Source organism: Lichenostomus cassidix, chromosome 1Aa (genome assembly GCF_008360975.1).
Source record: "Lichenostomus cassidix isolate B80296 chromosome 1Aa, HeHo_3.0, whole genome shotgun sequence".
Classification (NCBI taxonomy): domain Eukaryota; kingdom Metazoa; phylum Chordata; class Aves; order Passeriformes; family Meliphagidae; genus Lichenostomus; species Lichenostomus cassidix.
Genome location: NC_139480.1, coordinates 40072866 through 40095916, shown reverse-complemented (window position 1 = coordinate 40095916; position 23051 = coordinate 40072866). Strand labels below are relative to the sequence as shown.

General features: G+C 38.4%; 1 protein-coding gene across 1 annotated transcript; it reads right to left on the bottom strand.

The window, feature by feature from the left end:
- Positions 1-2754: 2754 nt before the first annotated feature.
- Positions 2755-21400, bottom strand: ALX1 (ALX homeobox 1). Its single transcript, XM_085079516.1, has 4 exons — positions 20958-21400; positions 18426-18730; positions 14690-14818; positions 2755-3533 (listed from the first exon to the last, which is right to left on the bottom strand). The coding sequence occupies exons 1-4, from the start codon at positions 21187-21189 to the stop codon at positions 3213-3215; spliced, it is 987 nt and encodes a 328-aa protein (XP_084935642.1). The 5' UTR covers positions 21190-21400; the 3' UTR covers positions 2755-3212.
- Positions 21401-23051: the final 1651 nt, after the last annotated feature.

Below are 23051 nucleotides of genomic sequence, written 5' to 3'. Positions count from 1 at the left end.
CAAGTCCTGTCAAATGTGGGATTATAATCCAGTAGAAAATAATATAATTTACCTTTGATAGGAACTAACTTAAATTATTTACATAGAGTGAAATGTCTCTTTCCTAGAATTTTCTTAGAAAAAGAGAACACTACAAATAGCCCTGTTGGGTCTCTTTGCACTATTTGTGGAATAAGGAGCTACTCATCTTGGTTAAAAAATCTGAGTCTGGCCTTAAGCCAGCATGGGCCAGATTCTGCCATCCTTACTAGAGCTGAATAGTACCTTAAGCTGGGCCTGATTATGAACCGATTACTCATGTTGTGCTGAGAGGCTTTTTTTTGCATGAATGGGGCCATTGTGAATAAACATTTACAAGTGATTCACAATTTGCCCTATGTGAGTAGTCTCACTCCCATCAATGCGACTACTCATGGAGTAAAGCACTCCTAAATAAAACTGGCAGAATGTGACCCTGTTGTAGTGCTTGACATCTAACACGAAGATCCTTTTTCATTGGCTCAATGAAATGCTGCACCCAACAGGCTATCATTCATTCTTTGAGACGAGGCTGATGCAAGAGCACGACAAGCTTAATGTGGGTCTGCAACTTATCACACCTCAGGTTTAATGAAGGGTTGAATACCTATTTATTTAATGTATGAACTTATGCTAGCAACATGCAACAAATAATTTCCATTGCTGGATTTGAGGATGAAGAATTAATTAGAATTGCATCTCTTTCACTTAATTAAAATCAGCAGGATGATCAAATGGTCCTTTATTTTCCCCTTTGATTTTGGAAGCTTCAAGCATCTACAATTGTTGTACTATTTTGAAAATGGATATTTATTTTCCCCAGTAGTCTGCAATTGCAATAAATTCCTAGGACTTGTTACATTTTACTCCTGACAAAAAACCTTGTACAAATTGTTTGAGGGGGTGGATTTCAGGAGACAACAATAGCAAATTCTGCTATGAAAATAAATAAGTAAATTGAAAGAGGCAACAATAAAAATGGTTTGGAGATTGCCAGCTAAACTTTTTCTTCTTTGTCCAGTAATAAATGATGCCCTAAAAAAATATGGAAATCACTTTGGCATGCTCTAAAGACTATACCTTTAAAAAAATGATTATGTGGAAACTGAATAAAATATGACAAAAAAAAAAGGAAAAAAATTTCTAAAGAAATCCCTTGTATTTCCACCACTTTCACCCTTCTGTATATGGCAAAAGTTTCTATACAAAACTAATGTCTCTACCTGTACCAATAAAAATCTTTACTTTGCTTTAAACCATAAGGCTAGCTTTACTGCTGTCTAAACAGACCATAAAAAATGGTAAAGATAACTGCTATCCAGAATACTCTTTTCCAGCTCCTCAGGCCAAAGTTGAAGCTAATTTTTAGAAGGAGAATTGAATCAGGAAACCACAAATTGAAGTATATGTATGTGTTAAAATTTGAGTTTACTAATAGTGGGAAAGAGGACAACCTTTCTTTCAGCTGTGTAAGAATCTGCTGTAAAAATCCCATTTTCAGTTGATCATGATGGTTTCAAAGTTTGTTTATTCCTTTTAAAAGCTGCAGAATGAGTCCATCTCCTATTTTGTTTCAAGTTTAGCCCCCCTGAGTTGGAGCAGAGAAAATCTGGGGATTCCTGTGTGTTTGTTTTTGTGAGCACTGGTAGTTCTGCAGTTGCTGTGAGGAAATGTGCTTCCCGGATCTTCCCTTCTTCCCCCATCCGCCCTCTGTTCCTAACTAATGGCCAGAGAGAAAAGCAAGAACGAGCAGGGGGTGCCCAGAGAGTTGTATCCTGTTCTAATCACAGCCATGCAAGTCCTTCTTTATTTCAATTAATTTACTTTGCCTTTATGAACCTGAGAGACTGACTGTTGCTTTCAAAGAGGCTGACATTTCACTCATCTGAAGGAGCTTGGAATGTGACAGGGGAAAGGGAGGAGAAGTAAATCAAAGCAGATAGCAATTCTCCAGATGTAAAGTATTTTTCTTCTCCTCTATTTTTTTTTTCCACCAGAAATGTCAGAAAGTCTGCTGACATTTTAATTCCTTTGTGATAGGCTAGGAGCTGAGAGCCAAATCCTGCTGCCATTGCAGTCAAAAAGATTTTTCCTTTATACTTTAAAGGTAGCAAACCAGTCTTCCCTTCTGGAAAGTATATAAGCAAAGTATCAACAAAATGCAACTAAATGAGCTTTACTGTAATAATATCTTAAGATCAATTACAAACTGAAACTGGCAAACCTTGTTGGACTTTTTTTTTGTTTCAGTTTGACTATAGAGTAGGAAAACCCAGTAAGATGCACTGTACTGGAAGTAAGACTTCGCTGTTGTGGTTTTTGGGTTTTTTCCCTAATCTGTATTCTGCTAAAAGTGTAGGAGTACTATTCCATGCTGCCTTTTAGTCACCTAAGTTTCACAGCACCCTATCTGCAACTTTTAAGATTTAATTTAAATACACTAGTTTACACATAATTAATCTCTGCACATATTTAAAAACTCTCTTAAACACTGTGATCCCACTTTTAGTGTTATATTTGACCAAAAAAAAATCATTATCTTTAGCAGGAATACACTCAGGTCCATAAGATAAAGTAGTACCTTCTGTTCTCGTTTCATTAGTTTTTCATTGGTATAAATTCAACAAGCTCAACATGCATTTAGCAAAACAGCAGAGCTGGCTTAGAGCAGCAGCGCAGTGCTGAGAGAGCTCAGTCTACAAATTCTACCTACAAAATGAATGGTCATATATATCCTTCTTTGCATGGTGTGCTTAGAGATTTACATCATGGGTTTAGTATAATAAATTTATTATCCTTTACAGAGTTGTTCCCTTATGAAGTATTCATTTGTAAAGCAAGAATTTTTTATACAGCATTGCTAAAAACCATGAAGTACACACATTTGCTTAGTAGTTTTATTTCTTTGCAGGTTCTATAATCATATTTCATGAACGGGTACAACAAAACATACTTATATATAAAAATCAAAACAAAGAGGGCTTGTTGAGCTTGATGCATGGTGAATCTATTTGGTTTATTCTTGGTTTATTGTTAAATATTATATTGCATTTCTTTAAGCAGACATCATGTATATTGTGATTTCTAGCATTCCACACACAGCAGCTTATTGTTGATCCCTTTAAATATGGGAAATAAAAATTGTTTTAGTTTGATATTAAAAAAAAAAGTAATTGAAAGAGGGTACTGCTATATTACATGGCCCAAGAAATGTTGGCAGCATGCTCTTTGGCTTTCATCCGTAGAACAGCAATGCTGGAAGACCTCCTTTCAAACTCTGGCTTGGTTTCAAAAGCATGTCCATTGGTTGCCCCAGAAAGCAACGAGTCAGTGAAAAAATTATTGAGGGGCACGTGGCTGAACTGATTCTGGTGGTTTGAAAAGCCTGTGTAGCCAGAATCTGTGCGGGGTGAATGGGAGTAAGGTGTCATGCAGGAGGACGTGTCTCGTGGCAGCATGCAGGAGGTAACCACAGAGCCGCCAGCCGCATTCCCTGCCCACAGATTGTTCTGAATCTGCAACAGACAAAATTAATACAATTAAATGTAGATAGCTCATCTTTTGTATTCTGCAATGCTTGGTTTGCTTTGCTTCACACGTAATTAGTTCTCCCCTGAAACAAGCAACAAGTACTTAACAAGTTCTCTGCAATCATGTTAGAAAATAGCATGAAGAGATCACATGAGTCAAAATACGAGATCGTTCACTTAAGAGCAAGGGCTGATGAGTCATGTTCCTTAGTTTGTCATCCATTTGCTCTGTGGCTCCATATACTATGCCTACTGTTGAACCCCAGGATGCCATCAGCCCAGCCAGTCAATAAAATTAATGGAAAGACACAACTGACATCAGAAAAAAGGTGTCAAAAAAGTGCACAAGCTCATAGATGTTTTCACCATAAATGCTTCTCCTCATTAGAATGCCCACTGTAATGGTAGGAAAAACTAGAAAAGGGTGAACAAAACAAACCAATTTGGATTTCTCAAGTGACAAAGCCCAAGTATTTGCAAAATTTAATAATGTGAAGCCTTGCTTAATTACTTTAAAACAAATGAAACAATAAAATACGGGAATTACTGATAATACATTCAAGACTTTTTCTTAAATTTGTTTCAAGATAGATTTGAAATAAAATTTCTTTTCATTATGTTTTTATGTGAAATTATACTTTGAGGGCATTTCAGTTTCAGTGTTCAGCCCTAACAGGCTGCTCTGTGCATCCCTGGAAAATGCTGCGTGACAGACTAGAGCACAAACTTTGTGGTTACCAGTGATGTCTGGAGTAACCATGTATTCAAGCTTTGATGTATAATCCTTTCTATACTTGGCAGTCACTTATAGCTTCATTCTGAGTCTCAGGTCTTCCCCCATCTATGTAGAGATGCTATTTATGGATAGGTATTTTTCACTTGTTTGTTACTAGATGAACAGACTGGAAGATTTTCAAGACCTAACACAAGTCAGCCCTTGTTATCTCAGACTGCATGGTCTTTCATTCCTGCTCTATTCACTTTGGTTCGATCAAACTTCACACTCAGCAGCTGCCCTTCTGTTTTTCCAAACTCTCTCTCTCTCTCTCAGTACTACATGTATATGATATAATTTCTGATATCCTCGGTCATTTCTCATTTGCACACAACATTATACAATATATAGCTTTGTACATATTCTCCACTTATACCTAAGTATCTTTCCTGAATGCTGAATTTATTTTTTAATGTAAAAATAACTTCAGGCAAGACATTTTTAACCCCCATTTACAGTATTGGTCTTGTCAGCCAGTAACTATATCCTCTCCTATTTGTTTTCCTTTGCTATATTTGTCTTCATTCTAAAAATCTGTTGTCTGTTCAGTATATCCTTGCTCTGATGCACTGCCATTGAGCCCACACGTCTTTGTTCTCTGAGATGTGTTGGAGTAACTCAATTACTCTTCGGTTAGCACTGTAAAGTGAGTTCCCACTTCAAACTCAATTCTACATTCACATTCCAAATCCATAGACAAAGGAATTTTGACTTCAAGATATGAAGGTTATCTCTCTAGCTGAGTGATTTTTTCCTGTCAAAGTAGAGGTCAGGGGAAGTAATGAATTATGACAGACACACACATACACACACACAGAATGAAAACATGCTTCTTATGCTGATGAGTTGTGTTTTCTCTCATTGCCCTATCCCTTTGCAACAGCACATACTCACCAAACCACCAACAAGCTAAAGCGATAAATTATGGTTCGCTGAACTCATCTAGCTGAGATCTAGTGCAGATAGGAGGGATGAAACAGCCTTATTTTAAAAGTTAATATTTTAAACAGTTGTATTAGCAAGGTCCTCAGGAGCTGACAAACCAAACTGGACTCCTTGGGAATTCCAACAGCAAAAAGAAGGTCCAGTAAATGCTCCATTTTGGTTTCCTGCAAAAGTCATGGTAGCAACACATCTCCCCAAACTCTTGGTCTGCTCATCTTGTTTACACAGACATGCATGTGTGCACACACATGTGGTTCCACACACACTCGTGGATGTGGCTTGCCGTTCCATGCACACACACCCACAGCTGGGCACACCTCAGGCTTCTGCTCCTGTGTATTTTAGGTGGTCTGCTGACAGGCCATGGAGTGAGTAAGGTGCCTGAGGAAGCATCTGGAAGATTTTTTCTCCTTCTTGTGGGCCTCCTGAAGTCTACATGAGGAAATCTAATAAGAGTTTCAGAACATTCCACTTCCTCCTCCCAAAATCAGTTTTTAGAAGACTCAAACATCAGCCCATGGGAGACTCTCTACAGTTTGACATGATCCCCTGCTGCCTTATTGCTCCTTAATTAACCTACCTGAGCCAGTTTTGACTTACAATCATACAAATTTCTCCAGGGAGAGACTAGTTAATCTATGCAGTGTCTAATACATCAGCTATACCTGAAGGAGCTCATAATCTCCAAAGCTAACTCACATGTGACAAAGCCTCATTTATCTGACTTACTAAAATTTCTTTCTAAGAAATGCTGTGCCAAATGCTGCAGTCATCCAGGCTGCAGAGATATAATTATAGGGAGAATTTTCAAATAAAATCTGTTTAAATACGAACATGCACAAGTTTGCCTTTAATATAGTCATTATGGGAAATCTTCAAAAGGTTCAGAGGCTCAGTTTGAAAGTGCCCAATAACCTATGTGGTCTGGAGGAATCACAAAATCACTCTTTCTATATTTCTAGTAGTTCAGTTTGCAGTAAACTAAGTTTAGTACCACCAATTTTACTGTTATTTTTATCCTAGACAAATAACTTTCAATTTAGCTTCAGTGAGATTGCACAGGTGTAAACGAGAACACAATTCAGCTGCAAATCCTAAAATATGCCAATGTCATGTTAAAGAAATATGTCAACAAGCTATTAATTCCTAAAACTTTCAAAGGAGTGCCCTAGGTTTCTTCCTTAGAGAAAGGAATCCAAATTAGTAAACTTAACTTCAGGAATGCCACAAGATCCTAGGAAAGTTTATATCTTCCCTCATGGGGCTTTCCAAAACTTATGTTTTCCAAAAGAATGTTTCAGTCATATCAATTTTCTATTCATTTTAGTTGGTTGAGTGACTTCACATTTGATATTAAATTTTCATTTCTTTACAAGGATTTACAGCATAAATATCTTGTAGTGAAATTTAGGTGCAGAAGGTATTCCTGTATTAAAAATAAATACAGTAATGTTTCACAATAAGTCAAAATTATCAGACCTTCTTCAGGTATGTTAGAAGGAAAAGAGACATTATGTATATGAATTTAAAGAAAATATTTTTCCTCTTAAAATCTTGTGTGATCCATGAACTATATAAAAGGCAATTCAGAGACTGTGAATGAGGCCATACATACAGCACATCTCTGGTTTCTGTTAACATCACAAACAACTTGAGCTTTGCTCTTGTGGTTACCATGAAATTACCAGAGCCCTTCAATATATTTACCTACTGTATGTTTTATACACACATACAAATGCACACACCCCCTTCCTGATAGAAAAAGAAATAAGATTTCATAGCTGTGACAAGAACATAACTGGAGAGTTATGGTTGTTAACATGGCTATGATATAATTTCCTAAGCACATGACCTTCTGTTAGACGCTGCAGAGGAAAAGGAGCTGAGGTAATTGGTTGTTCACTTTGCTTTTTTTCTATTAAACTTTCAAGCTCCTTATACAGCACCTGGAAAAATTACACAACTCAATTCTCAAAATTTTCTGGGAGTTTTACTATCACTTCCCTAGCTCTGGCTCTCCCATCACCAAATCTCTTGACTCATGTTATTTCAGTCACCTGCCTATCCAGACCAGAGTATGTCACTGGCAGACACACCTATGAGCACACACAACTTCTGTTTGAGTGCACATGTGTTTTAGTGTTTCAAATGGGAAACAAAATTCTAATCCCTTTTTAGATCGCTAGATATTGAGATGTTCTTCTTATATTACATAATAAATGTTATGTATGTTGAATGTTATTATAATTACGGTAGTAAGTAATTAGAAATGACACATTCACTCTCTTTTCAGGGTGTTTCTGGTTACTGCAAGGGAAAGAAGAGTGGCACTAACAGAACAGTCAAGAATTTATGTAATTCTAGAAAACATGTGAATGTTAGACTGATTTGCTAAATTTTTGTCACTCCTCTCCTTGTGTAAAACAACAGTCCTTTCACTGCCAGATATCAAATCTGTGCTAGCACAAGGAGCTGCTTTAGGCAGATTAACTGCAATAGCTGCTCAGCTTCTCAAAACTGCTAGTTCACAGCTCCTATCTATCAACACCATTAATTTGGTCTGTCACTTTCCACATTTTTTTCTAGGCGCCTGTTCAGAAAATCCAACCTACAGGTAGAAATTTGCCTGCAAACTTTCCCAAGTTTGTAGATTCTCAGAAGAGTTTCAAGCAAAACGAGCCTCTGAGATCTTTTTTCTAAACCCTTGCTCACAGCTATGCTTGAATTTAGAGTCCCATCCAGCCATGTTTTGAGTAGCTCCTGTTCAGGGATTCATTCATTTCTATGGGCCAAACTTGTCCCACAGCTTCACCACTCTCACTGTGTTTTCACATTTATATCTAGACAGAACACTTCTCAGTGTACTTTGTGATAATTTTGTAGGAGCTGTTGGACCAAGTGTAAACGGGAAGTTCACTTGTATTGCATTTGGCTCAGGCACATATGAGAAAAATGCAACACACCATTTGCAGATACAAATAAAATCCTTTTAGCCCTCTGTGTAGAGCCATAATAGTGATACAGCTCTAAAATATGTGATAGACCCCTTCAGTCCACATTTAGGCTTAGATGGTGAACAAAATAAAAATCTGATCATTAGATTCCACATTTAAGTTTGCTAAGCTTTAAAATAATGAGGATTTGAAAAGTCATCAAGCTTTCATTCTTGTATAAGAGGTTTTGTAAATTGTAAATTCTCCCTACTGCAATTTTGGGGCCAGTTAGTCTAAGGATTAATTATGTTTCAATTCTATGATACAGTTAAAGGCAAAACTTCATACTTTGAAAAATGCTATTTAAAAATTTGTGGATCTCAGAAAAAAAATTAATTTACCTTATAATTAAGCCCCAGTAAAATCATTCACACACTTAAAGAAATACACATTTCACAAAAAATAACAAACCATAGACCAACAAACTGAATGTTGAGACTATGAGAAGGATCACATACAGTGGTGGTTTATTACCAAGAAAAAATAAAAGTTCAGTGCATAAGTTACTTTGTGTGGAACAGACACCACCCAGAACGGCTAGAAGTGTCACTCCTGTTGGAAGATCAGCCACAGCAAGGCAAATGAGCACACATGCAGCAAGACACTCACCATCCAGGTGGTGGCTGAAGCTGAGCTCCATGCTGTCACAGCTAGACAGCATGAGTGAGTGATAAAACTTCTTTGAAGCTAGCTCAGATATGTCTGCCACATCTAGTCCTGCTTAATCAGTGTACCCATAGCCTTAATGAACTATTGTGATTAACTGTCATTTATATGTCTACTACAGTTAAAAGAAATTTTAAGTGATATAACATGTGGTGTCTAATATATTCCATATGATCATTTAATTGGAGCATGTAACTTTGATTATTGCTAATGAGGATTAGCCATATGTACTAAGGCTAGTGAAAAGTATAATGATGATCCAAGGACTTAGTACTTAACACATGTATGCTGACACCACTTCTACACTCTTTGATTGCCGACACGCCACGTGATGCCATGCTGTTCAACATATTAATTTGATTTATCGTTCTGGTGGATGGAATGCAAACTTCAGCCTCTTCCTTCTATTTCTGAATTTCAACATTTTCCTTTCTTTCTACACCTCCTATATCACTCCTGTTCCCATACTTTTAAAAAGCCTTTGTAGTCTTAAGATTCCCACCAGCACTAGAGTGGGCTTTTTCAACTGAAACAAAAAATTAAATTCTATCCAACTCTTGACTGCATTTTCAAGAAAATTTTTAGAAACCCAAACATTTTACACATAATACTAAGAGGGAAAGTAGAATGGTGGGACAAAATGAATGCTTTTAAATGAACTTAGAACAAAAAACATGATTCAAATAACAAACAAGAAGGAGGAAAGATACAAAGTAAGGAAAGGGCCTAGGTGGGAGGAAAATGTTGCCCTTTTTTATCTGGTTTTCAATGATACAATTTAATGTTTATTTACATACAGATGCACTTATTTATAAAGATATTATCTTTATAAACTTGATTCATACAGGGAAAGCTGGAAGTCTGTGTGATAATGGTATATGCTCTTGTGCATGTAAATAAGGAGGAGGTATAATGAAATTTTGTCTCAGGTTTTCTTGCTACTTCTCATGTCTGATAAGATCCAGTGGCCTTCCCACTAACATAGGGTGGCAGAAGGAGTCAAATAAAGACAAGAAAGGTAAGAGAAGGACAAAGTTAAGAGGCTTTTTATTGTTCCTCTTCCAACATAACATTTATAGATCCATGTAAGATAACTACAGATGACTGCAGCTGAACCAGGTATCAGAATAAAAAAAATTTTATAGAACATCTTACCTATTTTATACCTTATGCTTTAGGAATAAAAAATTTAATTGATCAGATTTTTGCCAGCTTTAAATGTAACCTGTCTGGCATAAAAGTCTCTTCTGCTAAGTTTCCTAAACACAAATGTCTAGTACTTATTAGACCACGTTTGCCTACAATGAAGGATGGATCCTTCTTGTAAATCCAGTTCCTCAACACTTCAAAAGTGTCTCAGACATCCTGAGACATCTTTAATAACACTGGACACTGCATTTAGGAGACCAAATTAAGTATGGCTTATTTACCAACATTCACTCAGGTGAAATGATGTAAACTTCCCCATGAAGTGAATCTACATTAATTTCCCCACTGATGTTAAGATGCTCCATCTTCACTTTCATACCATCAGTACCATATTGCTCCTTAAGCTAAAACTGTTGAGGATATGTGTTTTTCTGAGTGCTCTTAAGATGACTTAGACCACAGTTTGTTGCATCTGCAAGACAAGCTTGAAGTTCAAATATTGAAACTAATGAAACTGAAGCCTTTTACTAAAATGAATTAAAACAATTGTGCATGACATTTTCATAGAAAAATCCAATTTTCAGCAGAATGTTGTTAATGCCTTGAAAAAACATGTGAATAACAGATGATTGTCCTGGAATATTGTACAAACTGTCCTCCTCTTAATCCAGGTTTTGACAGTGAAATTAATGGAATATATATGCATGCAGAATTTGGCCTTTTTAGGAGGTATTTAACTTTTTGGCATGTAGGTGAGCAATTTTTTTGGGGGAAAAAGAAAGCAACATCTAAAGTCAACATACTGTAAAAATAATTTCAGTTAGACTGAAAGAGCAAAGCAAAGAACTATGATCTACCAAAAAAAAAAAAAAAATTAAATTGTTATTATTGTGAAGATGAAGATGTGGAATTTAATAGCAAAATTAGACTGGATTATAGAGACAGGTGTTGTACCAGACCCCCTCCAGAGGTCACTTCCTCAACCTTTCTCTCATTCATAGCCAACCTTCTGTCTGAGATAAATTGAAAGAATAATTTTCTCACAGGAAAAGCTTTTCAGGTTTATATAGTTACACAATGCATAGCAGCATCATGTTCTTAATTTGTGTTTGATGAAGATAATTGTTGAAGAGACTAAGCAGAAGTCTCCACGACACTTTCTGCTAACTGCAAGAGACTTCTGCTGGAATGCAACCAATATGTGTTTTCTCAACATATCCACTGTTGGACTCAAAACAGAAAATCTTCAGGCTGCAAATCCTTATAATGCACACCAGAAATTCACATTTGTTCCTGTTCTTTCTGCCACATGGCTGCAAACATCTCAGCTTGATTTCATATTTTTTCAACATTCAACCTATGTTTTTTCCCAGCAACAGGGAATCTGGTTTTCCCCATATTGATAAAGGCTTCTTAAATAAGCTCTAGTGGTCTGTGTTCCACAATCCACAAGAAAAACTATTTACTAAAAAGTATGGCAAGGTTTGTCTAATATTGGCTTACTTCACTGTCACAAGAGAAGTGTTCATACACAGGATGTAGTGCAGGAATAAAAGTAAAATAAAGTAAATAAAAACTACCCCTAAATTGTGGGATAGATGGATGAATTTATAGCCAGTTGGGCACTGCATATTTATTTTCCATAAGTGAAGCACTTAAAAATGGACATCTAGTTCCAAATATTTCAATGCAGTGATGTTAGTGGTCATTGTGTTTTTGAAAAAGATTTTCATTGTCTCAGGCATTCTCACTGGAAATATTATGTATATGATAGAGGAGTGGTTTTACTGAAGCTGAGGATTTAAGAATGTGAAAACAATGCCACCAGGTTAGCAAAACCATGAATTTTTATTAAATAGTCTGTGATAATTACCTAGTCATATTCCAGCATGCAGAAAAGTAACCAGCTTCTCTGAGGAGTGGGCTACCTGGTTTTTATCATGTAGTCAAGCTATGTATGCAACACTCGGCTGAAATAGCAATGTAAAGTGGACCAACAACTTTATTTAGTTTTTTGTTTATCTTTAGTCTGTTAGTCTGTGGTTGTAGGTGAGCACATCATATTACTGTTTGTGAATGAATATACATTTTGTATTTCTACACATTTTAGAGAGGCTTGATCTAAGATTATGGGACCTACATTTGCATTTCAATCTTCTGGTTTTAGGAATCTATTAATTAATGATAGATACGTTTGTTAGGCTGAAATTTAGTTGTGCTATCAGTCTAGGAGATATTTTGTGACAAAAATGTAAACATAAATGCAGTGAATTAATCTTTTTAACAATCAGAAAATAGAGAATAAATATTTTATTTAGTTTAGCAATTTATAGATATTATTGTATAATTTAAAAATGTGGGATTTTTGAAAAACATTAATTCTAGAAAAATCATTTTAAGTGCTTACCAATGACTTACATTATTCCATTATCCTATGCTAATGAAACTTTGGTCAATTGGGAAAATTTGTAGATTAAATCCTACTAAAAGTACACTATGAGCTTGCAGACACAAAATTTAGTCTAGAAATCCCAAAGCATAAACACTGTTCCTGTTTTGTGATGCAATAGGTGAGTCAGAAAGACCTTCAAAAGAGAGCTGACCACCTTGAATGATATTTGTGAGTGAACGTGCATCTGTGTCTTTGTGAATCTGCCTGAGACTACCTAAGATTGTGTCCACCTGCTTGAACACTGAGTCTGTCATGCAGTGGTTGCTAATGTAACTTGGGTTGTTGCACTCTCCCATTATAAAATAAAACCAGACAGACTTACAAGTGCCATCAAAGCTGAAATGGTTGTGTCCATGTTCTGAGCTGCTAGAACACAAGCCAGCTCCAGCCCAGGCACCAAACCTAGTAACATGCAACGTCTTCAGAGGTAAAGCCCATTAAGCTGAGTAGGTGACACATGAGGTTCATAGCTAATCACAGTCATAGAATCATAGAATCATTAAGGTTGGAAAGACCTCCAAGATCATCAGGTCCAACGTTTGACTGAGCTCTGCCATGCCAACTAAAGCAAAACACACTGGAAATTGCCATTTCCAGTCATTCCTTGAACACTTCCAGGGATGGTGACTCTGCCACTCCAATGTTTAACCACACTTCCAGTGAAAAAACTCTTCCTAATGTCTGACATGAACTTCCTCTGCCTCAGCTTGAGGTTCTGTCCTCTTGACCTGTTGCTTATTCCCTGTGAGAAGAGACCAAGGCCCATCTTGCTACAACCTCATTTCAGGCAGTTGTGCAGAGCAATAAAGTCTCTCCTGAGTCTCCTTTTCTCCGAGGTAAACATTTCCAGGTCCCTCAGGTGCTCCTCATAAGACCCTTCTCCAGACCCTTCTCCTGTTCCAGTGCCCTTCTCTGGACATGCTCCAGCACATCCGTGTTCTTGCTGTAAAGAGGGGCCCAGAACTGAACCCAGGATTTGAGGTGTGGTCTCACCAGTGCGGAGTACAGGGGCACAATCTCTGCCCTGGTCCTGACCTATTTCTGATCCAGGCCAGGATATCTCTGGGCTCCTTGGCCACCTGGGCACATGCTGGCTCATGTTCAGCTGCTGTCAGCCAGCACTCACAGGCCCTTCTCAGTTGGGTAAATATCTAGCCAGTCTTCCCCAACCCTGAGAAGCTCTTCATTCAGCCAATATAGGGCATGACCAAAGCAGGCTCATATAAAATATAAGTGTATTCTTAAGGTTGGCAGAAACCCCCATTACCTAAAGAAGCAGAAGAGCACCAGAACACCATTAGTGGAAAGGAACTTGGGAATTTGGAAGGGAATGCATGATTTTTTGCTTTCTGTGGTGCTTTTTTTTTTTTTATTAATTATGTTGTAAAAGCAATGGGAAACCAGAGATATGAAAAACAACTTCTTCAGAATAAAAGTATTCAATGTGCTAAAACAAGCAAGCAGACAAACAAAAGCAGAGAGAGGTAAAGCAGTAAACCAAAGGACTGGAGAACAGAGACAGAAGATTACAATCTCATCATACAGTATACCTTACTATATACTAACTGTGGCTAGCACAGGTCTTTCCCATGAGAAATCCTTGTGTGTTTTATAAATAAAGATAAGGTTTGGATGTTATTAAAAACAGTGTCCCAGGACTTGGACGGTGCAGACCTGGCCAGTCAGGCCTAGGGGGAGGTTTTTGACTGACCAATCTGGGTGACTTTTGAAAACTCTATATATATGATGAAATCAAAACAATAAAGGCCTTTTCCTTCTTGCCACTGAGAACTGACTTCCTTACTCTGCTAGCTGCTCAACAGCAACAACTAACTGGGAACTGAAAAAGAAAATAAAATGAAATTAAACCAACTACAACTGTCTGAGATGGCTATCTTGTCCCTCTGCCTCTCTTTCCCAGCCATATACATTCAGTTCTGATTGTCCATGGCTATATTATGGTTTCATGCTAGCAGAAGACTTGTTCTATTTAATGGTCTGTTAAAGTCCATCAAGAAATTATGCATGTTTAATACCTGAGAAGGAAGATGTCTAGATATCATATCGTTTATGCCTCATCTTAGGAAAATATCCAAGACCAGAGCTGTTAAGATGGCTCTGCCAAATGTAGAACCAAGGTACTACTTGGTCTTTACCATACCTGAGGGTAGCTGTCAGTCCTTGGAAGAACAGATATATCATAGGTGGCAGCAAAGTGGCTCTTAGCTTGCTGGATCTGACCATAGCGTTCTCTTTTCCTCCATTTTGCTCTTCGATTCTGGAACCAAACCTACAGTAGACAAGGAAACAGTCATCAATGTAAACTAAATTGCGTACTGTGTGAAGAGTTTTAGGAAAAAACAAGATTTTGGACAGTGGCTTTGAAAGTTTATGTTTACCTACAAAAGAGAAGTTCTCCACCTGAAAATTAATTTCTTACAGTTTCTATCTTGTCAGTGTCATACCTGTTTAAGTTACTCCTGGCAATTTTAAAAGTACATATTGTTTACTTTCTATTATCTCAAAAAAAAACCCAAAAATACCCAAGCCAAACCAACCAACCAACTAAAAAACCAGAACCTGATACAGATCGGTAGCAATTAAAATTGTAAAGAAACTTTCACTTAAATTCTCATGCCCACTGACTTGTTACGATTAACCATAATCTGCCTCCTAGAGGTGTACACAGTCTTTACCAAGTGCAGTGATAGAAAGGAAGGAAAAACTGGCACAAGGATAGTAGTCTGCACAGCAGAAAAGGTTCCTATAAGGAAGGCTAAAAGGTCAGGAAGATAATAAAAATTCACCATGTCACCAACTGGTTTTGAACTATTGTGATGATTTTTTTTTTCACATTGGTGTAAGGTGGTATCTGTTTTTCATAATGGAAAACAAAACAATGGCATTTTGACTAGGAAATAGTTTAGAATTTATGCTAAAATTTCTTTATACCCCTTGGACTGTTCTGTAATATTTTGAGTGTCAAGTATTATATCAAAATCCTTTTATATGCCCATTTCTTTCTGTTATTGTCCCATGGTTTTCATATTTATTTTTTTCTTTCAGACAGTTTAGTTTGGACTGCTTACAAATTATCCTGATGAGTTAAGGGGATTGCTACGAAAAGTAACATTGTATAAAAATAATATCCAACTAGTCTTTATTGTTCTGGTGTAAGCAAACTGGCTGAGACTTTTTAAAGAAATCACAGTCATAAGAGAACCATTTTTATTAAAAAACAAACAATGGCATTGGTTGGTCTTCCTGCTAAATTGATCATGTATTCATTTTGATATATACATACATAAATAGTGGGGGTTTGTGTAGACACTTCCTGTATTTTGAGGGATATTTTCTGATCCCCTATTGTGGGATATTTAAAATAACACTGGTTTATAATTCCATTCTTGCATTGATCATTGGAGAACCTTAGAGAACAAAAAGCAGTCTTTTGATACTGCTTAAACAACCAGGGCATAATTTTGCTCATTTTGATTCCTAAAGACTTGTTGCAGAATTAGTATGTGCAATCTTTTAAAATGTATTCAGCAACCAAAGAAAGGCTTATCTATACAATTCCCGAGTATATATTGTTAAGGACCTTGTTGGAAAATGTGTGTTATTTATGATGCCTGAGGTTCAGCAAAAAGAAAAGGGAAGGGAAAAAAATAGATGTCCTGTCTCCACAGGAGGCATCAAGGACACGATAAAGAAATTTAGTCACGAAGCTCTTTCCTTGAAAAAAGACCTTGACAATCTCCTTAAAATGGGCACCAATTACTGGACTGACATGCAGCAGGAAAGAGAACAACTTAGATAAATTAGGTTCAGGTTGGCTCTCTCTGCATGTGTGCAGGACAAATATTAAATTGGATGTTGATGAAATGGTGGTGAGGGGAACCGTGGGTAAGGTATCCAGCTGATCACTCTGCTACACTAAATCAAACAATTTGCTTGAATTCATAGAACTAAATGAGAAAAAGCACATTTTTTTTCCTTTGACAATCCCCCAAAATGTTTCTGTTTACACCACTTTACTAGAAACTTACTCTTGGCAGAGATAAAGTAACCATTTGCCTTCACAAAGCTATGTAGAAATCTGCTGCTTGTTATCCTTGAATTGCCAGATGCTTGCCTTTAATGACGTAAGGCCTTGCAAATTGCTTAATCTTGTGATGGAATACTCTTGCTACTCTGGACAGAAATGTCCTTTCATATTTAGCGTATGAGAAATGCAAAGATTGGTTATCTTTTCAGAAAGGGAAGGACATGTTTAAATAAAATAGAAATAGATACCCTGTCAGAGCCTGATATAGATTGTATTTTTTTTTATTTACTGTGTTCTTTTTAATACTCCTACCATATGAATCCTCTAAATCTTAGGAAAAAAAATATGATAAAAAGCCAGCTGATTCACTTTAGTTCAATTCTCCCCTCACTGTTCTCACTACTAATTTGTTCTTGAAGTAGTTCTCTGTATTTCAGAATTATGCATTTGTTAGAACAATGTTTTAACATTACGCTACCTTATTTTTCTCAAATCAAGACAAAGTCCCAGTGAATGGAAGTCATACTTGGAAAGCTGTACCAAATTCACAAGGAGAGGGATTATGCAGAGCCTGAACAGTTAAAAGCCATTGAAATAAATTCCATCGGCATTGCTGATATCACATTGATGTAACTGAACACACAGTTTTGGACTCTACTTTCTGATGACAACAGTGAATATGATGTCTGGTTGAATAGACATGAAAAGAACACTTCTTTATAAAATTAATTAGCTGGCTTTGTTTCTGAAAGTGTTTCTGATTTAATTTCAGTTTGTATCCATGTGCACTGACGTCTATTTCTCTATATGCACGTGTGAATATGTGTTTAATTACAAGTTGTGAAGTTGTTATCATACTCAAGCCACTAAATTAAAAAAATTAATCCCAGTCAATAAGAATCAACAGGGCTGCTATTCTCTAAAACTGAAATAATTATTATTACCAGAACAGGGAAGATATCTAAAATCAAGAAAAAATTGCAAAATGTGGCTGACACCCTTTTCTAATAGAAGACCTCTAAACAAGGGAAAGGCTGCATTTCCTGGATATTTAGCTTCTTTTATCACCATTGCACATCAAAAGCCATAAATCTTATTGAGATTACTACACGAGCACATACTGAAGGGATCACATTTGTACACAGCTAAGATACTCAAATAATGTACTCAGTGGTCAACAGCACGTTTCATTCCAAGAATTAGAATAACTTCATCCATCAGTTATGAACGTTTAAAAACCCGCAAATGTACCTCCTAATTTTTTGATTTCTAAGATCATTCTATACAGCAGACATGAAAGGACTGTGTCCTTGTTTTATATGGGCACAAACACACACACTCATATGTATCTATATAAATATAGATACATATATAGATATTTATACACATGTATGTATTTGCAGTTTCACTGCACACTCTTTGGACAGAAACAAGGAATTTGATTGCTTTTTAGACTGTACTTTTCATGCGGTAACACACACAGGATCCTCTCCATCTGAGTTCTGCATTGTCATCAGTCTGAACTACAGGCAACAAGTCTTTAGTGGGATCTTTAAATTTAACACTTCACATTTTCATTGCCTGAAATTCTACAAAAGATCAAGACAGCTTTACTATTGATGTTGTTTTTTCATCCTTCAAACAAGTGTTCAGAGCCGCAACACAAGCTATTTAAAAAAATAATAAGCTATTTTAGTACTACAGCATAACAGCTCATATCCATAAAGAAACAAAGCTAAACAGGCTGTTTACTTTAGCTTTATGGGCTTTTGTACATTTCCCAAGAGTGTAATTTACTCATTCTTACAATGCACAATTTGTCACAGAAATGCTGAAGTTTGGTTCCTACCTGGACTCTGGCCTCAGTGAGCTCTGTTCTCAGAGCTAGCTGTTCTCTTACATAGACATCGGGGTAGTGAGTTTTCTGGAATACTTTCTCCAGTTCCTCCAGCTGCAAACTGGTGAAAGTTGTTCTGTGTCTCCTCTTCTTACTGCTGGAGACATTGCTGTCACACTTATCACCAAGGTCATCCAGGTCCCCCTTCTCCTGCATCCCTTTCACTGGAGACATCCTGAGGTTGTTGCAATTGTCCATGGGCCTGCTCAGCTCTGTGTGAAGAGGCTGTCCTTCCACTTTAGTAATCCCGTAGTTCACTGTATACAAGGTGGGTTAACAGCTGGTTAATAAATGATCAAGGGGGAAGAGGAAGTGTTTAGGTTCAGGAGTTCATATAAAACAGTTTCACAGGGTGCAAGATTCTATCGTGGCTGTGTTATTTCTGTACGAGATCGTGGAAGAGGGATTTGTGATATTAACTACAGATAAAATAAAAGTGCTAAATCACATTAAATTTTAACTGAGAGTTGTATCTGAAAATATCATCTGAAAATTTACAGAGTAAGGAGACTGTAAAAGAGCACTCGTATATTTTCACTCTGCCACTGCTGCCGCTAAAGTAGTTAACAATCCATGAAATCAGCATCAACTAGAGTTGTACAGATAAGGAATCTTAGCCCAAAACACAATTTCATAGAAGAGGCACAAAGCTGTTGACAAAGGTGCCTTTAAACTTGGAAGAAAATGTAATAACCTCTATTTCTATGAAAATAGAAACTAACGGTGAAGTAAACTAAATAGTGGTAAACTGACAAATCAAGAAGCCAATAAAACCAAATATTAGCTTCACTTTAAATACTCAATAAATTCCATTTACCTTCTTTTGGATTTGTGAAGTGGAATAGTTTCCAGTTAGGTTTGTTATGGTTACAAAACACAGAGCATTTCTGCAAAATGTTGACTTATTAAAAGAGATAGTTTCATACGCTTTGTATAAGGATTGTAGGAACTATTGGTCTTTAGGTAAAACCTGAGTGGTAGAGACAAGAAATATTCTGCAGTAGCTTCTTAATAGGAAATGAAAACATTTCCCACTTTTCAATATTTTTTACTTATCTCACATCACTGGAAAAGTAATGAGATCAGCTACAGAATTTAAAAAAAAAAAAAAAACAAAAAACAAAAAAACCCCAACTTTTTCTTTTCTAAGAAAAAGATGAAAAAAAGATTAAAATTCCAGAGAAATTAAAATTTACAAAGATGGCATGTACCATATTATAAGGAGATTGTTTAGAAATTTTGTCACATTGTCAGTAATTTATTTTCTTTCAATTCGAGGTCATTGTACTGAGACACAATTTTTAGATACTTACCATCAATACATACATAGATAGGAAATGCCCCAAAGCCCCCGAGGCACAGATTAAATTAGCTAATTTAAAAAAAAAACCAGCCAATGTATAAATCAATTTTCTTTAGGTTTTTCTTTCTTAAATTACACTTGAAGAAATCTATCAGTACTTCTTACAGTATCTTTTGTACAAACAAAAGAATTTTTTTAAAAATATATATTTCAATGACTATATTAAGTCAAAAAACGTAAGATATTGTTTATCTTCTTATTGCTGCAGATCTTAACCATATTTTCGAATGTTTCTAGGAAATTATTTTTTAAATTTTTTTTCTATAGCGATTTTCGTCGTGTTGGAATAATAAGGAAAATTTCAAATGTTTTAAAAACAAAACATTCCACATTATCCTTGCCGATAGGCTAGAACATTTTAACAATTGATAGGATGTTTAACACCATTGTTTGGATGACCGAAGCCGTTTTCGGAAGAAGCACCTTTCCGCATCATTTCGCAACGCGGCAGAGAGCCCCGCTACCGTCGCAGGGAGATATTTGAAGGAGCCAAACGTGACCAAGCGCTGCTCCCTCCCTGGATCCGCACCGGAGAGCCGGCCGTGTCCCTCCGACACCCACACCGACACGCGGGGATGCTTTTTCCCGGGAGTTGGCTGGGTGGAAACGCCGCGGCTCGCAGCGAGGGCGGGGGTGGCCGGGGAGCGGCCGGAGAGCCACCGGGAGCGGCCGAGGGGTGCCGAGAGCTGCCGGGGGGTGGCCGTGCCCTGCAGCAGCCCCCGGACACCCGGCGGTGTCCCCGAGCGGCCCCGGGGCGGGCGGGCTGTGCCGGCGCTGCGCTCCTCGGCCAGCCGGGGGACCGGGACTGGGGCGGTAGGGAAGGCAGCAGCCGGAGGGCTGCACTGAAAGGAAAAGGGCTTTTCAAATTAGGCGGTTGCTCTCTCCCGGAGTCGTTTGTTTTTTGTTTTGTTTTTGGTTTGTTGGTTTGTTTTTTTTTAATAGTAGTGGCAGTAATATTATTAATATTGTTACTGTTGTTGTTATTTTACTACGACCTGACAGCCCCTTGCATGCTCACATCCAAAGGCTGCACAGCTGCCTTTGGTCTCCCTGGCCGGGAGAATCCCTGGCCTCCCCCGTAAATCTCCAGGAGGGAGAAAAACCCTGGGATGACGACTCACCGTTGTTGTCCTGGCAGGGTGATGTCCTCTCCAGCCTCACATGATGCTCAGCTCTTTGCAGAGGGTTGAAGGCCTGGACGCATTTGCTGCCTGACGTTTTGCTATAAAAGGACTCATTGTCCAAAGTTTCCATAACGTGCTCCAAACTGCCTCCTGCTCCCATGTAAAAGTCACTGTTCTTACTCGGCTGGCTCTTCAGGGCAAACTTCTCGCTCAGAAAATCCATAATCATGTAAGGCTGCTTGAGAGCTTCTTCCCTAGACAGAGGCTGGACTGTGAGCAAGGGAGGGAGAGTGAGCAAGGGAGGGAAGGAAGGAGGGAGGAAGAGGCGTTCAGTGCTTAGGGAGCTGTTTTGCCTCAGAGCCTTTGATTTGTCTTGTCTTGAAAGGGGAACCCGAAGTTGCTCTTATATCTTGAAGCTCAGCAGGACTTCTTGTGCAACCTCCCATTTCTAATGAATATGAAAATAAGCAAGCAGTCTAACTCCACCCCAGGTCCCCCAAGACCTAATCCCAACACAGGAGGGAGTTCCAGGCCCGTTTTCGACAGACAGATCTGTTTCAGACAGACACACACAAGCATTCGGGGAGGGTGAGGGGAGAAAGGGAGGGAGAAGGGAGGGAGGACAAATAAAAAGGACATTTCCCCTCTGCAACCTATCCACATTTCTCCAGGGATCCTGGAAAGAGTAATCCCTTGCTTCCCTCCCTCTCCCCCCAGCTCCCTGAGAGGCTTAGAGCAAGGTAATTTCAGGGGCACATACCCTCAAGTAAAGGATCTTCTTTAATCGATTTGACTGATATGACGGTAGCTGCAGTCCTGTTCTCTGAAGCTGTAAAATTAAGAACCGGTGTTCCGTCTCTATTAAACAGCTCAGAAGAGTTTTCTCTGTTTAACTCCTAGAGTTAAACAGAGAAAGAAACATTATAGGCAGTTGTTTGTGTAGAGGGAATGGAAAACAGAGAAACTTAAAAGCTAGAACTCTCTCGCATCAGAAAATAGCCTAAAAGAGAATTTGTCTGCTGTGAAAGAGTTCTCAACCAGTCTGCCTCTGTGTGTGTGTTTGGGGGGACGAGTGTGCAAAGTGGTTAAAACGGACCTTGATTTTAAATCTCCTGAACTATTATCATTAAAAAACAATACCGTTTCTAATTGAAAGTAATTCTTTTTACGTCTTATGTAATAAAAAGAAAAATAAATGAGCCATATATGCATGCATTCCTATGGATATTGGAAAAGCGGGTAGTTTTCACCCAAAGTGTGAACTTTGAAGTGTTGAATTCCTTGGTCCTTTCGCACATTATCAAGCTTTAAAAAGCAGGCGAGAGAGATAGTGGGCTGTTTCGAAAAGGCACGAATTACGGAAAAGGGCTCCCGTGCTTCCTCGTGAAAGGAGTACTTGATGAAGTAAAGTAAACCCGAGATTGTAATCACTTCAGATGAGTATTTCAGCATCGTGGGCCCGCGCTTGTCTTCTCTACAGAGGCTGTTTTAGAGCCCGATTCGGTGGGCCCTTCCCCCGCTGGGGCGGGGAGGGGAGAAGAAGCGAGGCTTTAATGAGTGGCTGGAGTATCGGGGTAGTACTGGCCAGCCGGGGCTGTGGAGCGGCTTAGAGACCTTTCCTGTGAACCCAGTCAAAGGTGAAGGGAAGGCCAGTTCGGGTCCAGCATATTTCCCGACAAGCAGCTTCCCTTCTTCAGTTGTCTCTAATTTGATATTTTCCCAGAGAAAGAGGTAGCTGAGGGATGCTTTTCTCAGCCACTGTCTGTGGGCAGTGGGCACCACCCGCCACACGCACAGTATGCCCTTCCGTGTCATTCGTCAGGACAGGGCTGCTAGCCCCACATCTCCGTCCCAATTCCCAACTTTACCTGCCGCCGCCACCGCGCTGGGGCTGCGGGAGGCTCGGAGCCCCGTCGTGACAGAGCACAGAGGTGCTGCTAGGGGACTTGGGGTGGCACGGATTTTTTGGTGGTGTGGGGGTGTCGCTTTGGCGGGGAGGGAGAGGTGGGAGCCGTTTCCGTAAGGCCCCGGGAGAAGTAGAAGGGGCGCAGAGGACGAGCGATGCCCGCGGTGCGCTGCCAGGTGCGGCGG

Coding starts and splice junctions, on each gene's coding strand:
- ALX1 (XM_085079516.1), bottom strand. CDS start 21,189: ATGATTATGGATTTTCTGAGCGAGAAGTTTGCCCTGAAGAGCCAGCCG. Junction 18,731..20,957: donor ACCCTGCCAGGACAACAACG/GTGAGTCGTCAT, acceptor CCTTGTATACAG/TGAACTACGGGATTACTAAA. Junction 3,534..14,689: donor GGACTGACAGCTACCCTCAG/GTATGGTAAAGA, acceptor TGTCTGTTGCAG/ATTCAGAACAATCTGTGGGC.